General features: G+C 42.7%; 1 protein-coding gene across 3 annotated transcripts; it reads right to left on the reverse strand.

The window, feature by feature from the left end:
- Positions 1–1,341: 1,341 nt before the first annotated feature.
- On the reverse strand, positions 1,342–23,205 carry ppfibp2a (PPFIA binding protein 2a). Of its 3 annotated transcripts, XM_037096233.1 has the most exons (23): positions 23,081–23,205; positions 21,736–21,977; positions 18,469–18,555; positions 17,124–17,237; positions 15,261–15,392; positions 11,090–11,182; positions 9,771–9,882; positions 9,534–9,566; positions 8,852–8,913; positions 7,410–7,488; positions 7,123–7,247; positions 6,941–7,017; positions 6,789–6,849; positions 6,306–6,444; positions 5,310–5,451; positions 4,528–4,656; positions 4,188–4,338; positions 3,822–3,933; positions 3,466–3,554; positions 3,178–3,300; positions 2,590–2,715; positions 2,261–2,449; positions 1,342–2,169 (listed from the first exon to the last, which is right to left on the reverse strand). In XM_037096233.1, exons 1-23 carry the CDS (start codon positions 23,169–23,171, stop codon positions 1,948–1,950), a joined length of 2,730 nt encoding a protein of 909 aa, XP_036952128.1. In that variant the 5' UTR covers positions 23,172–23,205; the 3' UTR covers positions 1,342–1,947. The 3 variants fall into 3 exon arrangements, with proteins under 3 accessions (XP_036952128.1, XP_036952129.1, XP_036952130.1); XM_037096234.1 differs by lacking the exon at positions 9,534–9,566; XM_037096235.1 differs by lacking the exons at positions 21,736–21,977; positions 23,081–23,205 and adding an exon at positions 21,476–21,613.
- Positions 23,206–23,524: the final 319 nt, after the last annotated feature.

Raw genomic sequence — 23,524 nt, forward strand, 5'->3', positions numbered from 1 at the left:
CATCTGCCACATTACCAGACACACATGCCAGCAGAATCCTAGTAGATTCACTGGGACTGAAATCAGTGAAAAACACTCCCCATCATTCTCAAGGCTTTGTCTCATGTTTTCCACCAAACTGTCTAGAATATTCCTCAATAACTTCCTATGTCTCATTTGGCAAATACAATAAATGTTCTATACATTTATGCAGTGGCATTAGATGGAGTCGACATTAGCTAGAACCATGTGCGCAGAAAACCTAATCAAGGTACATGAGGGCTACGTTTAATTTGTTCTTTTAGCCACAGTTTGCTAAGAGACATCATACGAACAGTACTCCACCCTGCTTAGGGCTCTTTCACCAAGTCACTCAAATGAATAAGCCAGAGGTAATGTGGGATCTAGTGGCATCTAGTGGTAAGACTCCAAATGGCAACAAATGAAACACCCCTCGTCCCTCCCTCTTCTCCGGTGGCTGCTAAAAACGTGGAAGGCCCTTACTAGAACCAGTGTTTGACTTGTCCATTCTGAGCCACTGTAGAAACATGGCAGCGCAACATGGCATACTGTGTGGAAGAGGAGCCTCGTCCTCTGTAGATATTATGGCTCATTCAAAACAATAACTTCAGGTGGTCATAAGCTAATGAAAATATAGTTATGAGTTTTATATTGCATTTCTCACAAGAGATTGGCATAAATTCTAAACACTGGACCTTTAAAGAGTGCAATGCAACCTGGAGATTTTTAGTAAGGTCTAAAATCCAAAAATGCTGTACAGCAGCCCATTGACTTCTGATGCCAATTCAGATAAATGGCTGGATCCAGGAATTTTTGTCCCACTTTCTTTAACATTTTGGTATGAGGGCGTTTTTTGACACTTTCAATTATTCCTCAGGGAATAATCTATATTATGTTGCTGGTATCTTTACATCAGTACAAAATGGAACTTTTTGGCCCCGGCTGAGGTGTACGCTCTAAGTGCCATTCTAGTTTAATTAGAGAACCTGTTGTGGAACAAACCAAACCTCTTGTTTGGCAGTGGGATGCCAAACCCTATGTCCCCTGTTGTATTTTTGAGTGTTTGACCAGCAGTGGGCAGTCTTCAATTAACTGCTCATTCATGATCCATCCTCAGGAGGTAATATCATTCTAAACATTTAAAGTCCTTGCACTTTACAAAACTGTCTCTCTGACATTAATAAAATATACTGTCTCTGTGTTCATAATAAAAAACAAACCTGAAAAAAAAACAACACTATTATGATTAAGATGTAAGTAAGCCTTTGTGCACTAGATGGCAGTTAAACATCTGCTTTCACGTTTTGTTTACTTTTTTAGTTGATAAAAATCCAACAACACTTAGTTTTGACCTGAATTGTATTATTTTATTGCATATTCACAATGATCTTATGAAACAAGGCCACATATCGGTAGGAGAATCCTAAAGTATTCTAACAAGCCTCATTTAAAGGTGCAGAAGATTAAGTGTAATATCAAGACTCAAGGTGATTTGATTTTTGATTTGATTGTCTGTGATGCATACGAAACATTCTTAAAGAAACCGATGTCAACTGTTACTCTGTACAGTCAATTCAGATATGGTAAGGTCGTCAATCTAACTAGAGTTTAGATACAAAATAGTCAGTAAAATGCATTGTTTTAAAGCAAAAATACACTGTATAAGGAATGCAGAGAGCAGCTTTGACAAAACAATTCACACAATGTCATTAATCATAATTTTAGATGAACTTTGACTACACAACATCTTGATAAAAGTACATTAACAAAAATGAACATCACCTGCTAACCACGGCGTCTTTGCAGCCCATCCAGCAAATCACCAATGCTCATATGCAAGTTTTCTTGTATTAGAATTTCCACTTATTCACAAAGTCACTTAGTGAGTGAGAGGGTGGGGAGAGAGTGTGGTAGAGTGGGTGCAGCTTCCTTCTTTATTTTGTTTAATCATTGTTTTGGGCTGTTCGCCCTAGCTCTTATGCCCAGAGGCTCCCGCCTCTCAGGCTGCCTGTCCAGGTTGGGGCTGAGGCCCCTCAGTGCTGCAGAGGGCAGGCGAGAGATCCCGTTTACTGTCAGCGCTCCACTGTCTATTGGGCAGATATAGTCCGCAGATTCATCAGGTTTCCTCTTTCTGAGGTGACTGAATTGGGTGAAGCCCAACTTCTTTGGCTGAAACACACAAAAAAAGTCCAACCCATTAACGCATCACTTTGATTTGATGCTGCAACGACCACATTTGTCTCTTGGATTCAGCTCTTACCTTTACTTTAGCAGTGGTAGTGAGGGGCACATGGCCTGTGGCATTGCCATATTCTCGTTTCTCCTGCGTGGCCTGAGTCCCCACCAGGGCAGAGAAGGCAGTGGCGAGGTGGCGGCGGAGTAAAGTCTTCTGTGGAGGGATATTCAAGAGGAGGGCCAGAGTCTCTGAGCTGAAGCGAGGCTCCAGGATCTGTGGGAGAGCGTTTGATGGCAGATGGCGGCAACATATTTAGCTCCCTCGGCATGTAATGCAAGTGTGTGATGCCAGAATGACTTTGAAAAAAAGAAAAAAAAAACTTGCACACAAACTCAAAAATGTAAAGCACTTACAATCAGCCCGCCATGAACTCCACTGCCTCGTAGATTGGGAGCATACTCTGCTAGATCCACTGCTCTCAGCCACTCCATCACACGGTGGTTAGACCACTGCACCACCTCTGAGGGAGATGGCTGTCTCTGAAGACATTCAGAAAGAAATAGTGACTTGGTATTAAATCCTCTGCCATCTTACGTGTAACTGCTGGTAATGTTAATACTAATATCTCTCTCTCTCTGTCTCTCTCTCTGTCTCTCTCTCTTTCTCTGTGTGGTTAATACATACTGTGTAGATACTGTATGTACTGTATACATGCAACTGATGTTTATAAACCTTAACAATTATTTAATAAATGGTTTATAAAGAATATCATTGTTTGTTATAAAGTGTTACCTAAATACACTAAAGTGAGCATAAGGTTCAGGCATTATTCTTTGGAAGCAGCTGTATTGAAGTTTGCTTGTCTCCATCTTGTGGCCTACTGAAGTGATGACACTTTTATACCATTTCAGATCAGCTTCTTAGTGAAATACTTTGGATTTAAATGTTTGAAAGTCTTTTATGTGCTACAAGATAACAGCAATATTTAACACGCAGCTCACCTCTTCCCCTGGTCTACGTCGAAGACAGTTGGGGTTGAACTTGTTGGCGTGAAGGACATGGATGGCACATTTAATACTGAGGTGATGAAGCTGGCTGGTGACCTTTAGAGTCAAGAGGTCATTCTGCGGTAACAGCAGAGGAACATCAGTGAGCTTTATGCACAGTATAGAAATTCACAGAATAGTTTTTTTCATTTTAAAGATTTTGAATCATGTTTGAATAAATGTGTCTGCAGGCCTCCACTTTAATAGACAATGTTATACGATACATGCAGGATGAGGTCTTACCACCGTGAGGTACTGTATCATTCGACCATCTACTCGAGCTTCATGGAATTGGTCTTTATATTGAGGCAAACCAATATCATCCAGCCAGCCTAAGTAGACAAATATCAGACATGAATTAACTTGACTTCTCTCATTAAACCTTTTAATGCTGATACATAAGTATCGCTGGCTGTGAGAACAGGTTCATCACTGCTGCTCAATGAAGATACAGTTCCTAGATTTGAATGCTTGCTATATTTGTGCTCAATTTAAATATGTTTCCACCGCACACACTACTGTTCTTTGTTTGGTTTTGTACATGTGATTCAAATGAGAGCATGAGAAACTGAAAGTAGTCCATGTAGAAAGAGTCTTACGGGTGACCCAGATGTGGTCCAGCTCAGACGATTTCTCTATAACTTTAGTGGTGAATGCGTTCAGGGCGAGCTGCAGCTTCTTCCTGTGCAGTGGATTCTTCATACCCATCTCCTGAGATCAGAAAAGACCCTTTGTCACAATAAATCCACAGATCGGGTTTCCTTTGGTGGTTTACTAAAGACCATGCTATTTCACTTAGCCTGATTACGATGCCAGTTTGTAAAGTTTCTTATATATCCTTGACTGTTTTTCTCTCAAACTTTTTCTTAAACAATGTGATAGTATTTATAAATGTGTTATCACTGTGCTGTTCATTTGAGTTGGTAGTTTAAAGTGACATAATCTGTCTGGTTTTATTCTCTGACCTTCTCAAAGTCCTGAGGAGTGGCAGACAGCAGTGTCTGTCCATTTTCAACCCACTGTCTGGTGAGATTGAGATACTGGCCCAGTCCGTAGTCCTCTAGCCAGCCACACACCTGCCCCTTGGTCCACTGGCTGAATGGAATATTCATATCTCTGAAATCAAAAAAAGCCAAATCAGATAATTAAACCAGGACCATACATTTAAAATAGCTGCTATGCTAAAAAAAAACCCTCTTTAATTGGAGTGTTAATAAATGTTGGAGGTAGGGTTGAACATTCAAACCAATACTTTACTTAGGAGTACTGTACTACGAGGTCAGGTAGAGGTACACTGAGCTTTACCGTGAGGAGTCATAAGACTCGGGGGTCCGGGTCAGTCTGGGTCCTGCTGTTGCACGTAGCCCTCCTCTTGTAAACTGACCAGCATCTGGATCTGCTGCCTGTAGTCCTCCAGACTGGGTTCTCCGAAGTCTGTATGGAAGAAGGTAAACTCTCAGGATAAACATGCTAGATACTACTTTCATTCACTCGGGTAAAATAATCCAATTCGGCACAATCAGTATAAATTTACTTTGGAGAGAAATATAAACATTAAGGTGCCAGAAAAATAACAGACAATACCTAAAATTACTGAGGTCATTTAATACTGTGTCATCTATTTACAGTTTTGTGCAATTTCAGTCATTTTACATTAAAGGTTCAACAGTGTATGTAAGAACTATCCACTTCACAAATTCATACTCCAAACAAATAGAGGGTAGCATATCACCAAAGTAACCGCCAACTATTGGAAACTGTAGCTGCTTTTAGTAACTTAGCTCAACTAGCTATGCAGTTAGTTGTCTGGACTTGGAGAGTTACTATGAGGAAGAATGTGCTAGGGCTAGCTACCTATAGGTGCCAAAATGTTTTTTTTGTATCAGCATGTTTTTCATATACAACCAAATACATTTGTAAAAAAGAATAAATAAAAAAATAAAGCATATGTTATGTAGACTTGCAATGCATATGTATACTTGTACTTCAAATTTAGGTCTATGTTATGTCTCATGGTCCTTTTCTGGCCTGAATCAACATCTGTGTTGATGCATTGGTGAAGCATCGGCACATTTTCACACACTCACTTTCCCCAGAGTCTCTTTAAGCTCCTGTTATTCTTCATGTACTCTGGTGAGCCCACAGCTCGATGGCCAGGCTGTGGACTTGCTCCAGAATGAACCGGGGAATTATCGCTTGAAGTGCTGTCGTCGACTTTCTCCGACTTTCCTTTAAGAGGTTACAAAAAACCACAGTCAGTGTAACAAGACTAAGTACAAATATGCTTCAAATTGCATAAATGTCCTTTTAGATTTTATAGATGCATTTGATTAGTTGAAAAAGACAGGCTCACTATAATCTCGCCAAGTGAAAAGAATTTCAACAATGGTACTTTGAAAAGATTGGTCTTAATGGATATTTTCCTGTACTTTAGTCATTGTTAAAGACAAAATCTTGATGATGATTGAGTGGAAGCCAGAGAAAAAATGTTTTTCCTCCCCCGCATACCAAACAGAAGATTAAAAGCTGCGCGGTGCACATGTGGTGCTTTGCCTTCTCACAATGCTCCATTCAGGAGAGGCAGTGCATGCTACAGACCATTGAGTTCAACAAATAATTCATCGGTTAATGCACCATGAAAAAAGAAGGAGTTTCAGCTAAACTTTACAAGGTGAGATCTTTATGATATACGCCGCAGTTAGTCACTACTCCACAGCAGATGGCAGCGCGGAGAAATCAGGGTGGGACTCAAGCTAAAACTGGTCAGTGAGGCTGAGGAAGGGTGGAGCTGTGGTCAATCAGAGCAAGACAGAGGGTGTGTTTGGTGAGAAAGTCTATACCATAATCCATCTGCTCCGTCAGGAGCCCCTGCAATTAAAGCTGTGATCAAAGGAGCAGCGGTTGTCTGGTCAAAGGAGAGTGGTTCGCTCCGTATACGAATACTCATGGGAATTACTGGCCTCACAACTGGTCCACAAAGAAAGCTCTGATACTATATTAGGGATTATTACCGCACACTATCCATCATAAAAAAATATCCTCATCACCCATCGTAAATAACACCCTGTGTAGCCTGGATTTACTTTGGCTGGAGTCTCCATCCTCGCTTCCATCTGGAGACCTTTGACTCTGGATCTCACTGCTGCTGTCTCCAGCCCCGTTCTGCTCCGACAGAGTCGAATTCACGGGCAGCGTCTGACTTCTGTTGTCACCCGGATCGCTCTGGATAAACCAGAATCAGACGCAACCTTGGCTTAATAAAAAGCTGTAAATATGTGTTCAAAACAAAGATTCTTCTGCAATTATCATGCAAGAAACTGTACAGTAGCTCAGTGTCGAAAAGATAGGGATGATTTCAGGGTCAACAAAACACATCAAAGATGGGGACAGTTGATTCCTGAGTCCCCATCCCAGGTCGTGAAATACCAACATCTGCATTTGACGGTCTGGGAATGAGACTAATATAGTAATATAACTATCTTTCTCCAGAATAGCTCACCCCACCATTAAAAGATAAATGACAGGATGTAAGCACGTTTGATTTCTATGAAATACTATTAAAATACCTTCTGTGAAGATCCATTCATCAGGTCATTCATGCTACTTGATAAAGTCTGTGGTTCAGTTCTGAGAAGATAAAGAGCAAAATCATCTCAGTTAAATCCAACAACCTAGCAGATATTGGAGTCAGCCATCAAGGAAAAAGCTGCTTCATTACCTGGAATCACTGTCCTTATGGACTGAAGAGAGAGAAGTTCGTTGGGAGGAAGAACTGTTTGTGGAAACATGTGATACCTGTGAAAGGTTCAAAAATATATTTTAGAGAAAACATCATCACCAAAATCATTTTCATACGAAAAATGAAACAGTACGAGCGCGGCTGAAGTCGTTTGTACCCACTTCAGACTTCATGTCCTCAGATTTTGCACTGGCAGAGTCAGTGTTCTTCATCAGGGCATGCACTTCTTCCTCGCTGCTGCTCGATGGAGTCCTGCCATTTGACAACGAACGGACAGCAGGTGGAGCTGCAGTAACAAGGAGAGGAAATATTACTCCTAAACACATGCAGCGGTATGTGTCTCTGCTAAAGAAGGAAGTGCAGTGGCTTTCATTAAGCTCAGACGTTGTTGCTAACAGAAAAAAACAAATGCCACAAAGGAAGGAGAGAAAGGACTGAAGCTGATTACCTTGCCTCGTAGCGTGAGCGACCTCTCTGAATTGCCTGCACTGGTTCAGGAGCAGAGTGAGCTCTTCAATCCGTCGGTCCTGAGGAAAACACAGACGGGGGCGTTCAGGGCCAACAAAATCCAATTAAGATGTTTATCTAAGGTTAGAAAACGCACATATGGACTATGCCCCACTATGTTACCGACCGATATGCCACACAAACGTCTCTCATTAACCATATGGCCTTTACATAAAAGCAGTGGATAGGGAGGGGATTGACAACGGGCCTGGCTGGAAATCTTAGTTGTGGTGACCAGCTGTGTGGAGTGTGTATTTTCTTGAAGTGGTGCCCGCGCCTGGTTTTGACATGGTTCTCTTAATGCAGCTCGCTCCAAAATTAGGCTTGGCAGGTCGAGGCCTACTTAAGTGTGGCTTTGCCCCGAAATGGCTCGCCTTGGGGTGGGTGCATGCGTGTGGGTCTTCACTCGTGTGGAGGCCCGTGTCTGCAAGTCTTTAAAGTCTAAGATTCGACGGGTGGGAGAATACAAAAGCCCCTCTGTGCTATAAAAGGCTCGGAGGGCGGCGCCTCTGAGAAATGACAACATCTAAAAACAGTCACCTTCCACCTTTAGAAACAGCGGTGGTGATACGCTTCTATATACAGGCCAGTAAGATGCTGTACATTGTTGTAAACTGGTGACAACACACATGCTGCTTTAAACTGCATAATCACACACAGCTGTGTTGACCGGAGACAGGGGATAGTTTTCCAGGTTGCCGGCAGTGGTGAACGAAGTACTCAAATCCTGAACTGAAGTAATAATATTATGCAATATTATAAAAACACTACATATAATGTTTTTTTTTTTATTATTATTATTTTAAATCTTACTTAAAGGGTAACTCCACCAATTATAAACATTAAAGTGTGTTTACAGGTCTTGGGGAGTTCTAGTGCATATGTGAAAAAAGTAACTTAGCCACTGAGCGACAGCCACCAAGAACTGTGAATGCACTTTGCTGTCTGCAATTGGTGGAGAACCCGGTTGGTCGTCACACTTTTCACTTAAATTTGAATCCTTTAAAGACATTGTTTTTCTGACACTCCGACTGTTAAGTGTTCATCAGAGCGACAGCCTGGGGGAAGAAACTGTCTCTGTGTCTGGTCGTTTTGACGCACAGTGCTCTGTGAAGCCTACCGGAGGGGAGGAGCTTGATTCTGGACGTGAGCGGTCTGCAGAGTGTTACCTGTCTCTGATATGTGTTTTGATCAATAATCTAATACTTCAAACTAACGAATAGCTAATGTTTTCAAACCAGTCTTTTGGAGTAATAGCTACATTTCTGGCCCCTAATTGTAATGGAGTATAAGTTTAAATGAGCATAAAGTGTAAACCTTAAAGTCAATTACAAATATATCAAAAAGTACAGAGTTACTTTGCACCATAAATCAGTTACTTACTTTTTCATCATTGGCAGCTACCAGTGATTTCATCCCACTCCTGAGCTTCTGCAGCTCCTGATCTATAAAGAGTAGCACTGATTATTAATATGTATAGGCAGCTGCTCATGACATAAATTAGCATTTCGTATTGACATATGGTAGCATATGACTGTATAGAAAGAAAGGAAAGGCAAAAATACATGCTAGGATGTTTTAAGATGTATTCCTCACTAGGGTGCCATCTATAAACCAAGTATTTTTAGATTGGCCCAAGCCTTTTTTAATCCACCAATCATATTTTTAGCCACCTCAGCTTCTACATATTTGGGCCCTCAGCATATAGTCATTGTAACCACTGCAGGCACACAGGCAGCAACGCTGGTGAGTAACAGTGATCATTCTGAGCAAGTACCCCTGAGAGGTGTTTATCTATGACAGACAAAATCAAGAACAAACAAGACATTAATGTTTTCAGGGATTCACAAAGACGACATAGAAGAGGCCGTAAGGAAGAGAGATGGTGCGTGGAGTATTTTGGAAATGAGTTGGTGATTGTCAGAGCTGCTCCTCACAGCAGGAGGAAAGCAAAAGATAATCACATTAGAGTCATGTCTGGAGAGAGGAAATAACAACAGAACAAAAGTAGCCATGGCCTATGGAGGGTTTAAAGTGATTTTCATTAAGTTCCGCTCAGGCTTACATTTGGTGTTTAGCCTCTTCCTGTACATCTCCTCTGAGAGAGAGAGAGAGACAGAGACCCATGATGAGACATTGAATTAAAGGCCGAGACAGACTTTTTCCCACAGCCGCTACTGTACTGCGAGTTACTGAATGCAAAAAAAAAAAAAAAAAAGGAGTCGTTCACTGTGTCAGCTATCAGGCTGGGTGACTTTGTCGGGTTTGGTCGAAAAGGCTCGAGGCCGGGTGCTTCGCTTACCTCTCTCTGAGCTCTCGGGCGATAAAGAGGGTCTGGCCAGCAGCTGAGTGTGCAGGCTCTCGATCTCGGCGTTCTTGCTGAGCAGAAGCTGCTGAAGGCTGCTTATCTCCGCCTGTGGGTGCCACACAGTTAGGAAGAAAAAAAAAGGACATGAAGTTCTACAAAAAAAAAATATCGAGCGTGTGCCAAAAAACGTGTCTGTTTAAACATGCACAGCTAAAAGCAATTCACAGAGAACAAGACATGTGTATGCAGTCAAGAACCAGCACACGTCCTCATTTGAGACGCACACTTTTGTAAGATATTGATGTTTTTCTTTCCACCACTATCTATATATAAAACACCCACAACAAAAGGTCAGAAAATGTTTCTTCTCTGTGTTTAGGGGGAGCCAAATATTAGTCTGGAGTTTATGGTTTGTTTTGATGTACGTTACAGAGTATAAGGAAAGAACAGATGGCTGTAAAGTTAAGTTCAGGCTGATCTGTTTGCCAGTGTGTTCTTATGCTGTGGAGAGGAAAATAGAAAAAGTGTTGTATACCACATCACACCCCTGTTCCACTTGATCAAAACATTTCTCACGACTGGTTTGTCTTAACGGAGTGAGAAAGAGTAATCAACATCAGCCATATCGACATCTGTAGCCATTTACTCCACATTTCCTGTGCTTGATTCAAGAATTTTTGTCATTCTACTACCATTAACCGAAGCTCTAAACTCAGAAAAACAAGATGGATGTTGATGTGAAACCTAGTGTTTGTTCCCTTTTGCAAATTCTGGGTAAACATCCAGTTGGTGAAATAATGCCAGAAGGGTATTTGAAGAACTTCTAAAAAGCTAAAAATGAGGAAGTAACTGCTGATGGCAATTTGACTTTGACTTATACAGTATTACACACAACAACGACCTGTCAACATGATATTGATATTAAGGGAAAGGGAGAAGGGAAAACAGCAAGAAAGAAAGAGGGACAGAGAGAGAGAGAGAGAGATAATCTAATCTAGAGAAGACGTGGGATCATGTCCAAGTATACAAGTGGGACATTTAAAAAAAAGGATCAATTCATTATTTAATCTATGTCTACGGTTCAGTAAAATTTAAAAAAAATGGTGGAACAGTTCTTGCTTCCTTAAGAAAACATAACGTGTTCGTGAACGAGACAGTGTGTGCAAAAACAGAGTGACTCACTTCACTGGCTGGAACATCGGATTGGACAGCATTTAGGAAAGTTGAATGGACAGTTAGCAGTGGAATTCAAGCACTGATGGTGCACTCACTAGAAAAGTCTAGACGCCGTGAGGTTCAGAACTCTCTTTTACCTTTGTTGCTTTGAGTTTCTTCTCATACTGTATCTTCTGATCCTCCAGGTGCTCGACTTTGTCCTTGAGGATCCTGAGCTCCTTGATCAAGCCCTGAAACAGAACACATTTGAACATTTAGCTGATTTAAAAGTGCAACATGTAATAAAAGAGCTTCTTGTGTAAATCATACTCGAAATACATGGGGGAAGCATATCACACAGGGTAACAGTTAACTGCTACAAAATGTATTCTCTTTATAAAATCCATGACTATAGCTGCTGTTAGCTAGTAGACTCAGTTGGCCTTGCAGCTGGTGTTCCTGTAAGCTGACTGTCCAGACTGGATGCTCGGAGCACTGGGGGAGTGTTGTCGCAGCCGGGCAAAGTGACCAGAACTGGAATGACCATAGCGAACCCAGTCCGGGCAGGGACATGTTGGTTGTGAAGCAGGAGAGCAGTTGGGCATGACAGCAGGGGGAAAACGGCACGTAAAGCCCGGACATCTTTAGATCTAACTTGGTGAATTAACACTGCATGCTGACTGCGTGCAACCCAGAGAGCAAGATTGTACCCCATCCAGATGTCAGCCAAGAGACTGAATGAACCAGAACTGGCCTAAATCTGGGCCACAGTTCATTCTTTTCTGGTGGGCTGGATTTGGCCCAAATCTGGGTTTATTTTATTTGCTTTTGGCTGACATCTGGCCAGGATATGAACCACATTGTGGCAAAGATCTAGCAAACAGGAGCTATCCGCCCAAGTGCCATCATTCTTTGCGGTATGTGGGCCTGATGAATGCATATGCTGTGGGCCGGATCTGGGCCAGAACAGGTTTGCTCCCTGGGAATCAACCGATGCGACGCAATGTCGGAGTTGTGCTGTCCTCACTGAATCTGTTAGATATACCTTCTGTTATACCATGTAAACAAATCATGTACCAGTCAGTTGTGTGCTGGAGATCAGACTGGATACTTAATCTCTAAAGTTAAAGATAGGTGAGTTAGCAAAGATGGCCTTTCTTCCTATGGTTGTACTTTTTAAACCTAAAACGTGTTTTATTCTGTAACATTTCCATGTTTCTCTACTTGAACTGAAATACAATATAGCGAGCAATGTTTTATCCTTACCAGAAATAACCAAGATAACCAACCTATTTTGGTTCTTTGTAGTAAAAGGAGGTGGTATAACACCTAGTTTGCACTTGAATAAAATCAAGCTGATTCTGTTGCTGGTGGAGGGGTGCCTTTGGACAAAACTAGAGTGTGTGATTGTTGGAACAATTTTAGGCTGAACCGATATGGTTTTGGTGAGTTTTATTTGGTTTCTGTTGTGTTTCAGTGACGTGTGTTTTATGAGGAGTTAGCGAGGCAGTTAAACTTGTCTTAGTTCAGTCAAAGAGAGAGAGACTTTGCCCAGACTTGGAACGAACACAGCGAACCGAGCGTAGAGATGAACGGAAGCCAGTCTGATGACAGGGAATACAATTCTCAGGTGATTGAGAGTTGATCCAACTAGAGCTTAACTAGAGAAATTCATAAGGTGTATGGTTGTCCGTCGGGGCAATACTATAGGATGATCACCTCTTGAGGTACAAAGTGCTATTGTAAGACAGAGCAGGCCAGGACTAGCTGGTTAGCATGCTAACATCAGTTAATATTTCTGCAACAATACGCAAACATTCTTTTTTTTTTTTTACACAACTGTTATATCTTCACATTTTCTTGATAATTTTAGGTAATATATGAGCATTTTAAACTCAGTTTGTTACAAATTGCCCCTTTAATTATTTAGGTGATGTTAGTAGATCTGCACATTGTTCTTTAATAGCACACACGGTCACACAGATGCATGATAGATAAATCCAGTTAACTTGGCTACTTTTCCAAACATGGACATTAAGTTGTGGGGAGTATCTGCTGGGTTCTAGCTTCATTTGAATCTGAACCCAATGATCAGACAAACCATGCTGCACACAGCACCGCAAGTCATGCTGGCAGGCCGTGCCTACACTTTCTCCTCCACAGTGGTACTCCTGCTCTTCATCTGAGCTACCCTCTTCCAGGCTGCTTGTGTCCCCGTCTGAAGCCTCCTCTAGTCTCTGCGTCACCCCTGAGGTTCTGTCACTGGACGGCCCAGGGTTCGAGCCCTGGCCCTCGGCGGACTCGGCAGGGCAGGCCACTGGAGAGCTGCCATCAGCCGGGATCTCTAAAGCCTTTTTCTCCTGGATCTTGCTATTGATCTCCTCCTGAAACCGACACATCTGCTCCTGCAGCTCGCTAATGAAATTCACTACAGTCTGACAGATGCAGTGGGGGAGAAAGAATTGAGAATGATGTTTAGAGAGAGAAAAGGGAATGTAGTAGAGTAGGTGTATGTCTTAGTTTGTTTCAAATTGTTTCTGCCCTCTATCACGCATCCACATAATCTAATACATATGATATAAGCCCCGAGAAGGTGTAGATTCGGTCTTGAACCTGAATACGTTAAGTATGATAGTGAACCTGTATTGGAAACACAGATTCTTGGCTGGTCCCCATTTACAGAGATGTGCCAGTTGGTCTCATCTGGTGAACACATATTCTTTCATATTCCTTCATGAGCCGGAACTTCTCTCTTGCTTTGGCCGTGACTGTGTCAACATTATACTGTGCCATATTACGGAATCCAGGCGTATCCTGTTTATCGAATGGGTATCTTGCACTTATGATTGCAAGAGAGAGGAATAGGTTTGCCATCTTTTAGCGGTGATCCGTGCCCATGTTCCTTCAGAAAGGCTGTAAACAGCAGCCGAGTTATGCTCGGCCTGTGGACAGAGGAAGTCTCACTTGGGGTCCGGTACAGCGGATATGACAGATGATATTGAGTGCCTCCATGGCTAAATTTAACTGTGGGTTTACTGGCTCCACAGCAAGGAGGCATACATGCATGAGTGTGTGTGCATATGTGTGGACATGTTTGTGTACTAGAGGCAGCACGTGGGAGGCCAGTAAAGTGTTCAAAGCAGTTTTTTTCCCTGTTCTCTCTAAGTCCAAGCAGCTGTTGTAAGGGAAAGTTGTGCACGTGATGAAATCAGGATTAAGAAGTGCTGAAACACTGTTGTCCACAAAAACACCCCTATAGTATATAGATACAGAGTAACATCCTATAAACACTCAAGCATATTTAATAAATCTGGCATTTTCTGCCATAGATGGTAAATGTTTTCGGCAACATGCTTTTTTCAGAATAGCCAAGTCAACCTTCACCCGCTACCAAGAACAAAATTCTCTGGGCTGAAGCCTACACACACTCATATTTGGCTCGCCATCCATCATGCCAGCTCCGCTGTGCCTGAACTCTTTTAACCTGAGGACACAAAGGCTCTTTGACCAGCGGTGTTTTGACAGTAACTACATACATTACAGTATCCTGTCTGCTAGCTGCCCTCCGCTTTCCCCGCCATCCCCCCTTTCTCCATCTTGCACGGTCACCAAATGCCCAGGATGTCTGCTGGTAACCTAACACATCGGTCTTAAGCAAATACATGATTCAGTTTAAGCTGACAAAAAATGTAAAGCCCTCCGAGACGTTTTTTTTTCCTGTCGGCTTTCCTGCCCAGGAACACCAGAGCCAGGGTTTGGGTGAATGTTCCCCTCCATCCGTCCAGAAAGTGTTTATGGTCTTCCATAAAATCAGCAGCTGACTTCAAGGTTAGATCCATCAGAACACAAGGCAGATTTTTGTGTGTACCCTCGTCATTCCTGGCAGAGCTAGCTTCAAATTTCCAAGGAATCTCAAGCAAAAGAGTGAAGAGAGAATGTTCCTGAGGATTTCAGCTGAACTTATTCCCCCTCCTTGCAAAAAGCTCAGCTTGATATTTACAAATTTGAAAAACTCCAAAGTATATAAAGAGAATATATATATATATATATATATATATATATATATATATATATATATATATATATATATATATATATATATACGTATATTAAGAAATGATCATCATATTGAATTGCTTGACAGCTAAAACCTTGGAAAGAAAGATAGTAAATCCAGTTTCAAGTCCAACTTGTTCTACTCTTCAAGGCAGCCCTGTCCTGACTGACACACATTAGCTTTCAACAAGTTCTGACACAACTTAAACTCTGCACGCTGTGTTGCACATTAAAAACAAAACCTTTCTGACCACAAGCGACAGGAAGCCTTACCTCTGCTTTGTGCTGCCTTTCAGCCCCATGGCTCTGCTTTCCCTCCATGTCTGTGAGCTTTATTTTCAGGTGGGACACCTCCCCCATAAGACTCAGCTTCTGGTTCTCCAGTGACGTCCTATGCAGGAGCTCCTGTCATCAACAACGCACAGTGGGACACATGCAGGTGAACATAAACACATTAGCCCTCTGAGAGACGCACAGGGTTCGATACTCACTGAGCGGCAGCGGCATTAAGTATGAGGCACAGCACTCTCCCGGCGCTGCAATGACAGTCCCCTCAGACAAACCCACTGGTTTCAGACGCTGTTTGAGTGGCTAAATATACACAACCCATGACCACTATTTATAATGCCTATTTCACAGCTCACTCAAAGTCCACAGCAGAAGGAGAGAGAGAGCGTGTGTGTGTGTGTATAAATGAGAGAGAGAGAGAGAGAGAGAGAGAGAGAGAGAGAGAGAGAGAGGAAGAGGGAGAGCTACAGATAGCATGCAAAACATTCATAGAAAGAACATTTAAATAACTCTGACAGGTGCATTTTTCTGCCACTGTAAACCGGTGCTGATAGAGACTACAGGTCTGCTGAACAGCTCTGTGTCTATCTGTCCTGACTGGCTGTCAGCCTCGAGAGCTGAGCCAGGCCACGCAGGCAGATGTAATACTAATTTGGTTGATGTCAAGCAGGTGCTAAATCACTTAAAGTCCAGAAAATGAGCAATCTGAGGGGAGGCAAACAGTACATATAGACATATCCATTTAAACACTCCGGCTTCGGAAAAAGAAAAAAAAAAATATCTGGGCTTCTTCTGCAGTTGCACATGGAAAATATTAGAGCTTTGTCACCAGGAAGAGATTTAAGGCTCAGGTCCAAAGCCTCATAATGACCATGTCTCCGAGAAACCAGCCCCGGCTGCCCTTTGATACGCTACATATACAGCACTGTGCATATATGAACTCACTGAGCATAGAGTTCTCTAGAAGACACATTCCTGGCTCCTCGTGAAATTAGTCAGAATGAGTCGAAGGAGTCCACTCTGAGTGGAAATTTTCACAGGAGCAACATTATACAGTCAGAATGAGATATTTTGTAATACCTGAATATCATCTTACTCCAGTGTCTGCCTGCAGCAAAGGAAGAGTAAGTGCATTCCCATCATGGCTGTAATGGTTTCAAGGGTCTTTTTCTGCAGATTAAAGTTTCATACATCCATTCCAATCAGTGTTCTCGGTTCCCTTCAGCAGAGTCTCTGAACTCCAAAAGCAAACAACTGAAACTTGCAGACATAGACTTCGAACTCTTAAAAGAGCACCACCCCTATTCTTTCTCCCTCCCATCTCTCCACCTTTTCCTCCCTTACTCATTTGTCCCTCTTGCCTCTGTTGTTCTCTCTCTCTCTCTCTCTTTCTGGGTCTCTGTCTGTGTGTGCTTCACGGCGCTTACAGGTCCAGGGGTGTGGCTAACGTTGCTGTAATCACCTGCCCAGACGGACCAGTCTGGCCCCTGCATGCGTATACCAGAAACTGACTTCCCGAGTGAGACACTGTCCTGGAATGAGTCCGGGCGTCCTAAATATTTTGGTCGTCAAGGTAATATGCAGACGGATACGCTGGAATTTTCTTCCCAGGAAGCCGGACTCATCCCGAGTCACATTCTACAGTTTATGAGAAAAGATTGGATCTGCAGAGGAGTCATATTTTAAAGATGGATGGACCTTCTAGGGGCCTGTCACATCTCATTAAATGGGGGAATAATGTTGATATAAAAGCCCTGCATGTTTCCTGGTGAAGGACAGGAGTTTCCCTGATTTTTAGTCCAGAGACACATCAAGCATTTGGTATGGAGAAAGTCACGTGCTGTGTACCTGCTGCAGCATCTCCTCTGTGGATTCGAGCTTGTGCTGATGCTCCACCAGAGAACTCTGTAGGTCGCTGATCTTGGCCCCCTGAGCCTCCACCTGGTCAGTCAGCACACTCACCTGTGTGTGTTTGTGTTGTACAGAAAGTCAGACAGATGACCCCAAAAGCGTCACAACAAAACCCCTTTCATCATAAAGTTTTCATGCATAATTGCAGCCAAGGCCGAGCGGACATTCTTCAGGCCTCAGACTCTCAGAGTTTCTCACGGTATACGTTAAAGGAGACCATTATGCTTTTTATGATTTTTTTTTTCTTTGTCTGCACCAACAGAAAGCTGACGTCTTTTTTTGAGCATTAAAGCATGCTAACCTATTCTACCAGCGACCCAAAATAAAATAAGGAACCTGAAAGTGAGCGCAATACCTTTAATATAAGCTATTTTCACGTAATTGCTGTGCTCAAAATTTCTAGATCTGTGCCAGATCAAACAGTGCAGTTACTCTCTTTCAGAAGAACTGAATGATCCTTTGTGCCTCAGTGGGTGCTTGCAACACTTCGGTGACTTTGGCGATGTCAGCAGAACGCAGGTTAAATGTAAATCTGCAGAGAGAAAGTATTAAAAGGCCTCATAATAGCCGATCACGTGTTAAATAAGCAAGTTCCAAGCAGCCAACCAGAGCGGATTTTTTTTTTTTTTTTTTTTTTTTTAAACAAGGAGTGATTTATGTGAGTGAGGCCTGAAGAAACAAACAGTTCACCTGCTCTCTCTCTCTCTCTCTCTCTGACACACACACACACACACACACACACACACACACACCTACATGCGGCAGCACATGGCGGTTCTAGCCTCAACCCGTCAGAGATAAGCACTTGTTCAGCACACCTGATAACCGCACACACACCTACACACTTATATGCGCAGGCAAACACATGACACAAAACAGGACATTCTGGTGTCGTAACAGCGCCAAACCCAGCTTTAGAACTGTTGCTTCGCCCATGCAGTTGAAAAGAAAAAAAAAAAACAAAAAGCAATTGCGCAACATTTTTTTTTTTTTTTTTTTTTTTTACAACACAATGCTCTGATGTACCTTCGCCCTCTCTCTCCTTCCTCTCTCTTCTCCTCTAACACTGTTATGTGATATGGGCACTGTGTAGAATCAGTTCCCGCTAACAGTGTGGTGTCATGTGTCCTTCTTTTATTTGAGTGGGCTCATATTTAGCGGAATGGATTCGCCTTCCTGCTTTAGGTTGAACGTGCTGTCACAACAACCTTTTTAAAGGTCATACACAAAAAAGAAACTCTCAGAGATTCTGTTGTTTTGTGTTTTGTTGTGATTCACTCACCTGCAGAACCAGTGACTCTTTGTCCCCCTCCAGACGTGATAATCGCTGCTGGTAGGACTCACTGTTGCCAGATGAATGGAGGTTTACCTTCAGAACAAAGGTCAACTATTAATTTCCCTGCTAATGCAGAACAGTTGCCCAGTGGGTCGATCTGAGCCTCCCTTTCATGAGGTTGCAGCCTCACAAACACACACACACACACACACACACACACACACACAACTCTCAAACTCAAACTTCCTAATGTGTCAGTGGGACGTGAGCGGAGACGTCTGTAAGAGGTTTACGACTCCTAATCCAGCATTAAACTTGCTTACGACATTTTATACCGGCTGATTAGCGGAAAAAGAATAAAATGTTGGGTGAAGGCTGGGCTTCAGGTCTGCTCATGCAGTCAGAGATATTACAAAGCCAGGGATGTAAAGTGCGACCAAATGAGCTCAAATTTCTCAGAAATCCAGGCTTTTCGACCACAAGCATGGAAATATTATGTAGCCCAGCGTTCATCATCCTGAGCCAGACAGCTCAAGTGGTTTGCAATAATATAAAAATACCATTAAGCCTTTAATGTATATTAGAAGTTTCGTGTTTGAATGTACAGACTACATGCTTTAAGTATTATCACAGATGCTTAATCACTTCTTTTTTTGCGATTAATGTCATTAGATTTCCGCAGAGTACCTCCTCCAGTCCCATTGATATTTCTCATAATTCACTATTTGGAAATAATGGATCCTGAATCACTTTAATGTGACTATTATGAAACTTTCTAACATTAAAATAAGGGCTTCAAAATCATTGTGATGGTTCAGTGTCTTATAATAGGGTGAATGGTGTCTCTGTCTCAGCACCCCCCCCATCATCACTTGTTTCTGCACTATGTAACTTCAGTGAGAGGGTGAGCAGGATCACAGCGTTACATACTTGTTTACTTCAACACATGACATTGTCATGACAGGTTGTAGCACTCAGAAACTGTGGGGGGATTGGGTGTATCTCATCATTCAGTTTAGGTTTTGTCTTTTCATATTTTCATATCTTTATTTGATTAAAAAGCACCATGGCTATTTCAGTTTTAAAAAGTTTGATAAATACATTTCTACTTCAGAGCGTACTAAAAGACAAACTGTATTCCCAAACGATGTCTAGATTATCAGTCATACCTGTGGTATGGAGGAAAATCAACTAATTGTGTGCATATGGATGCATGAACCTGTGGGCTCAAAACTGTACATAATAATTATTGACAACCTATGCATGAAAGAGCTTCCTTTGTGGTTTAATATTCAGTAAGAATTATAACCTGAGGGAGGCAGTGAGGACTAATGACTTCTTAATGGTAGCGAGCTCATCTGTGTTGACTAACGACCCCCCATAGAGATTCAAGTGGCGGGAAATGATCTCTGCTGACACACATATCCATTAATCTTTTCTCCTCAAACACTTGAACCCCACGACCAGTTTGTGCAGCCAACACTTCACCCACGTTCCATCCACAGTGACCCATTTCAATGTATTCTCGCTATTATGTTGAAAAATGTTTTGGAGAAGAAATCCAAACTCTAATTTTATTATTTACAATGTAAATGATGTGATAATACAAGCTCAGAAATATTAATTTTTCCATGACTGAACAAACAGGCTGTTCTCAGAGGAAAAATAAGGTCCCCAGAACACTGGTTGAAGCTAGAAAGGTGGCAGGGTCCGCCACATATAAACAAAGTAAAGCAGTATAAAATTGTTTTGTCCTTTAAAGGTCAGTTTGTTTATTCAGTTTAATCAGTCATGAAAACAAAAAGGAGTTTGTTTATATAGTAGGCATTAAGGAAATCAAGGGAGGTCTTTCTCTTCTGATCAAAATGTCTTCCCCCCCGAAAACTGCATAGTGCTCCTTTAATACGATCATTAACTTTCCCTGCCAGCGAGGAGCAGGTATATCAGAGTGTGTGTGTTGCATATTCTGCAGAACACGCCTTCAGCTCACGAACAAAACAAGTCTTCCTCCCAAATTATGCACTGTGTGTACTGTAATTATGTTGGGGGAGCAACAAGGGCAAAATACATAGCTCACATCCTTCATGTGCAGTGTGAAGGTATGAGCAGCAGACATGCGAGCGGAGGATGTCTTACCTTCCTGAGCCAGGCGAAATGCTTGTAGAAATCAATATCATACTCCATTCTGCAGGCCCATTGTACTGTAGGTCTGGCTCTTAATCTCACTAACAAACTTCAGCCATGTGCCAAAAAACCATGAAGGAGGATGCACGGATACTGAAAAGCTGTGTCCAGACAACAGCTCTTAACAATGTTGTGCTCTCAATCTCTCCTGAATCCAAGTCTCCTCCTTTGCACAGACCCTCCACACTGCAGGCGTAGTGAGCGCGGAGAGGACTTTGGTCCGTGTGGTTTGGAGTCTGGGCAGCTTGAGACTTTCAGAGCTGAGGCGAATAACTCAAAACTATGCCAGTTGGCTGTACTCCCTTTCTTTCTTCTCCCTCGTTCTCTTTCAAACTCCCCCCTTTTTTTCGTTCTTTCCTGCTTTTTTCTCTCAAGCACGCTCAAACTGCTTCAGTATGTGCCACATCTCTGCACCTCATGATCTCTCATCTTTTTCTGTCCTCCCTCTCTGTCTCCTGTGCCTCTCTGAGCGCCTTCCTCTTGCTCTGTCTGAGGCGCTTTCTAATTTTTTTTTTTTTTGCGGGGCTTCCTAAAGGGGCACAGGGGAGAGGAAACTTTTTTCTGCAGCACATGCTTGTCAGATGTGGTGCAGTAAAGACGATGCAGAGGGGGAGGAGGAGGAGGAGGAGGCCCGTGGAGGAGACTGAACTTAAAGTTTAAAGTTTACAATAGCAAATTTGAGGGGAGGAGAAGAGGGCCACTGCTTGACTCACCAGACAAACTAACTATTGGTGTGACAGGAGTAAATGCAGGGGTGCAGAACGAAGGAAATAAAGGAGAACTGGACGAAGCTGTTTGTGCTCTGAACAGAAGCTCTGGATTTCATTACCGGTGCAGTCGGCAGCAGACGCAGCTTCCAGCTCTCTACTTTAAGCAGGAAGGAAAAGGCCATCCAGATGTCGGTGACCAGGATCAAAGACCACCACCATATCACGCTACCCATAAAACCCATGGACCCTGTAGCAGTAGACTGAAGTCATATATGCCCTGTTATATTGGATACCTTAGCTCAAGTGTTGGATTTGCATACTGTAGGGGGGGTAACATAATGCTTTTGTGGTCTTGTCATCCTTCTCTGCCGATACTCACCTCATCTTCTCTCTCCAGCCACTTAACTATAACATTTGCAGTATCAGTAGAGACTTGTTTCCTGAGAGCCTCCTGTTCTTCCTCACTCCTCTGGCCCTCCAGCACTGCCCTGAGGGCTTCAGTCAGCTGAAGAGCCTTGAGGGCCGGGTCCACGTGAGGGGGAGAGTCAGCACAGTCTGAGGACTGGCGGTCCTGACCACCTAAGCGCATGAGAGCAGCGAAGAGGCCTTCGCCCACCTTGCCTAAAACAGAGATAACGAACAGGAAATCAGCAGAGGGTTTGATCGCTCCAGCATCCTACTTCCTTCTGCATCACTACTGATGAATAGATGACTGGTAGGTGTTTCGGAACTTCGACTAGCTTGGCCTTTCAGGACAGATGAAGAAAACTCACAATTTGATCTAAGGCTAAGGTGTAAAGACCATGAGATATAAACTCATAGAGCAGACGTCATCATGCGCTTACACAGATCTTAAAGTTTACACAGGGTACGTACGACACTGACGTCCTATCATATGAAGACAGAATATCCTGGGAGAGTCATGTTTTTCTCCCACAGTAGGCTGCTGTGTCATGACAGTAGTTCCTGGGACAACCTCTTGAGGGCACCATAGTGCTCCCCCTGCGGCTCACTGGATGGAAATAGCATCAAATGGCCGAGTTTGGTTCACTCCACAAATTAAAGGTTCAACTTGTAGGCTACTGTAATGATCATGTCCAAGCTGCAGAAAGCCATTTTCCTGCATGCGATCTGAGGCTGAATGAGAGGTACAGTAAGGACAGAACTGGGACAAATGCAACAATTTGTCACGCAAGTCATATATTTTCAGTGACAGAGTGATAATGAGTCGTCATCTGTGGTGCGGTTTGTCTTTACGGGGTGCTAATTGTTGGAAGGCAACTCTATTAATAGAACAGTGTCTTCCAAGCATGTGCAAGTGAAGGCTGTGACAAAGAGTGCTCACCAAAATGTGTCACCTCCACTAGAAAATACAGAGGGGAAGACGCTGGTAAGTCATTTTAAGTCCGTGCAAAAAGTGCACTGTGAGAGACATAAGATCAAACAGAAGCTATACACGCAGTGAAGGAGAATAAAGAGATTATAGAAAAGTTGTCTCCTGATGAAAATCTTCTTTTTCAGTCAAACATCAACAAAAGCAGCATTCTCTTCTTTTCTAGCACTTGATTCTAACTCACCCATCACAATTTAAAAATCCCGGCCTTCTTGCGCACTATATAGGCTACTGTATGTTTGGTGTAAATCATGTGACCAGTGCCGGTTTTATGGAGGCCTGCAATTACAAACTGGGCAGCCTATCGATAAACATAAACAGAAAGTCTTACCAGCAATAATGTCATCCATTTGCTCCAAGGCAGCCTCCAACACGTGGCTGGCATTCGACTCCATGGCACAGACCGTCTCGTGAAGCAGCATCCGTAGATCCTCATTCACTGGACTGTAGGAGAGTGTTGGAGAGCCGGCAGAGTGAGCGCTTCAACGGAAGCACACAGAGCATCGCAGACTACTCCCCTCCCTTGTCACACTTTGATTTTTTTTTTTTTTTTACAGCGTAGCTCCAGCAGCTGTCCTGACATCTGACTGACTTCCAAGTAAATAACCTCCTGTGTGAGTGTGGCTTTTTGGCTTTAAACTCTCCTCTCATTTTGTGGCCGGGGACTTACCCATTGTCAGCGCTGTTATCCACACGGGGCCAAAGCTCATATTTAAAATAGTTTGCTTCCTTTTGTTTTTGTTGTTTGTTTGTATATGTATTCTCACTGCAGACC

Source organism: Acanthopagrus latus, chromosome 4 (genome assembly GCF_904848185.1).
Source record: "Acanthopagrus latus isolate v.2019 chromosome 4, fAcaLat1.1, whole genome shotgun sequence".
Taxonomy (NCBI): domain Eukaryota; kingdom Metazoa; phylum Chordata; class Actinopteri; order Spariformes; family Sparidae; genus Acanthopagrus; species Acanthopagrus latus.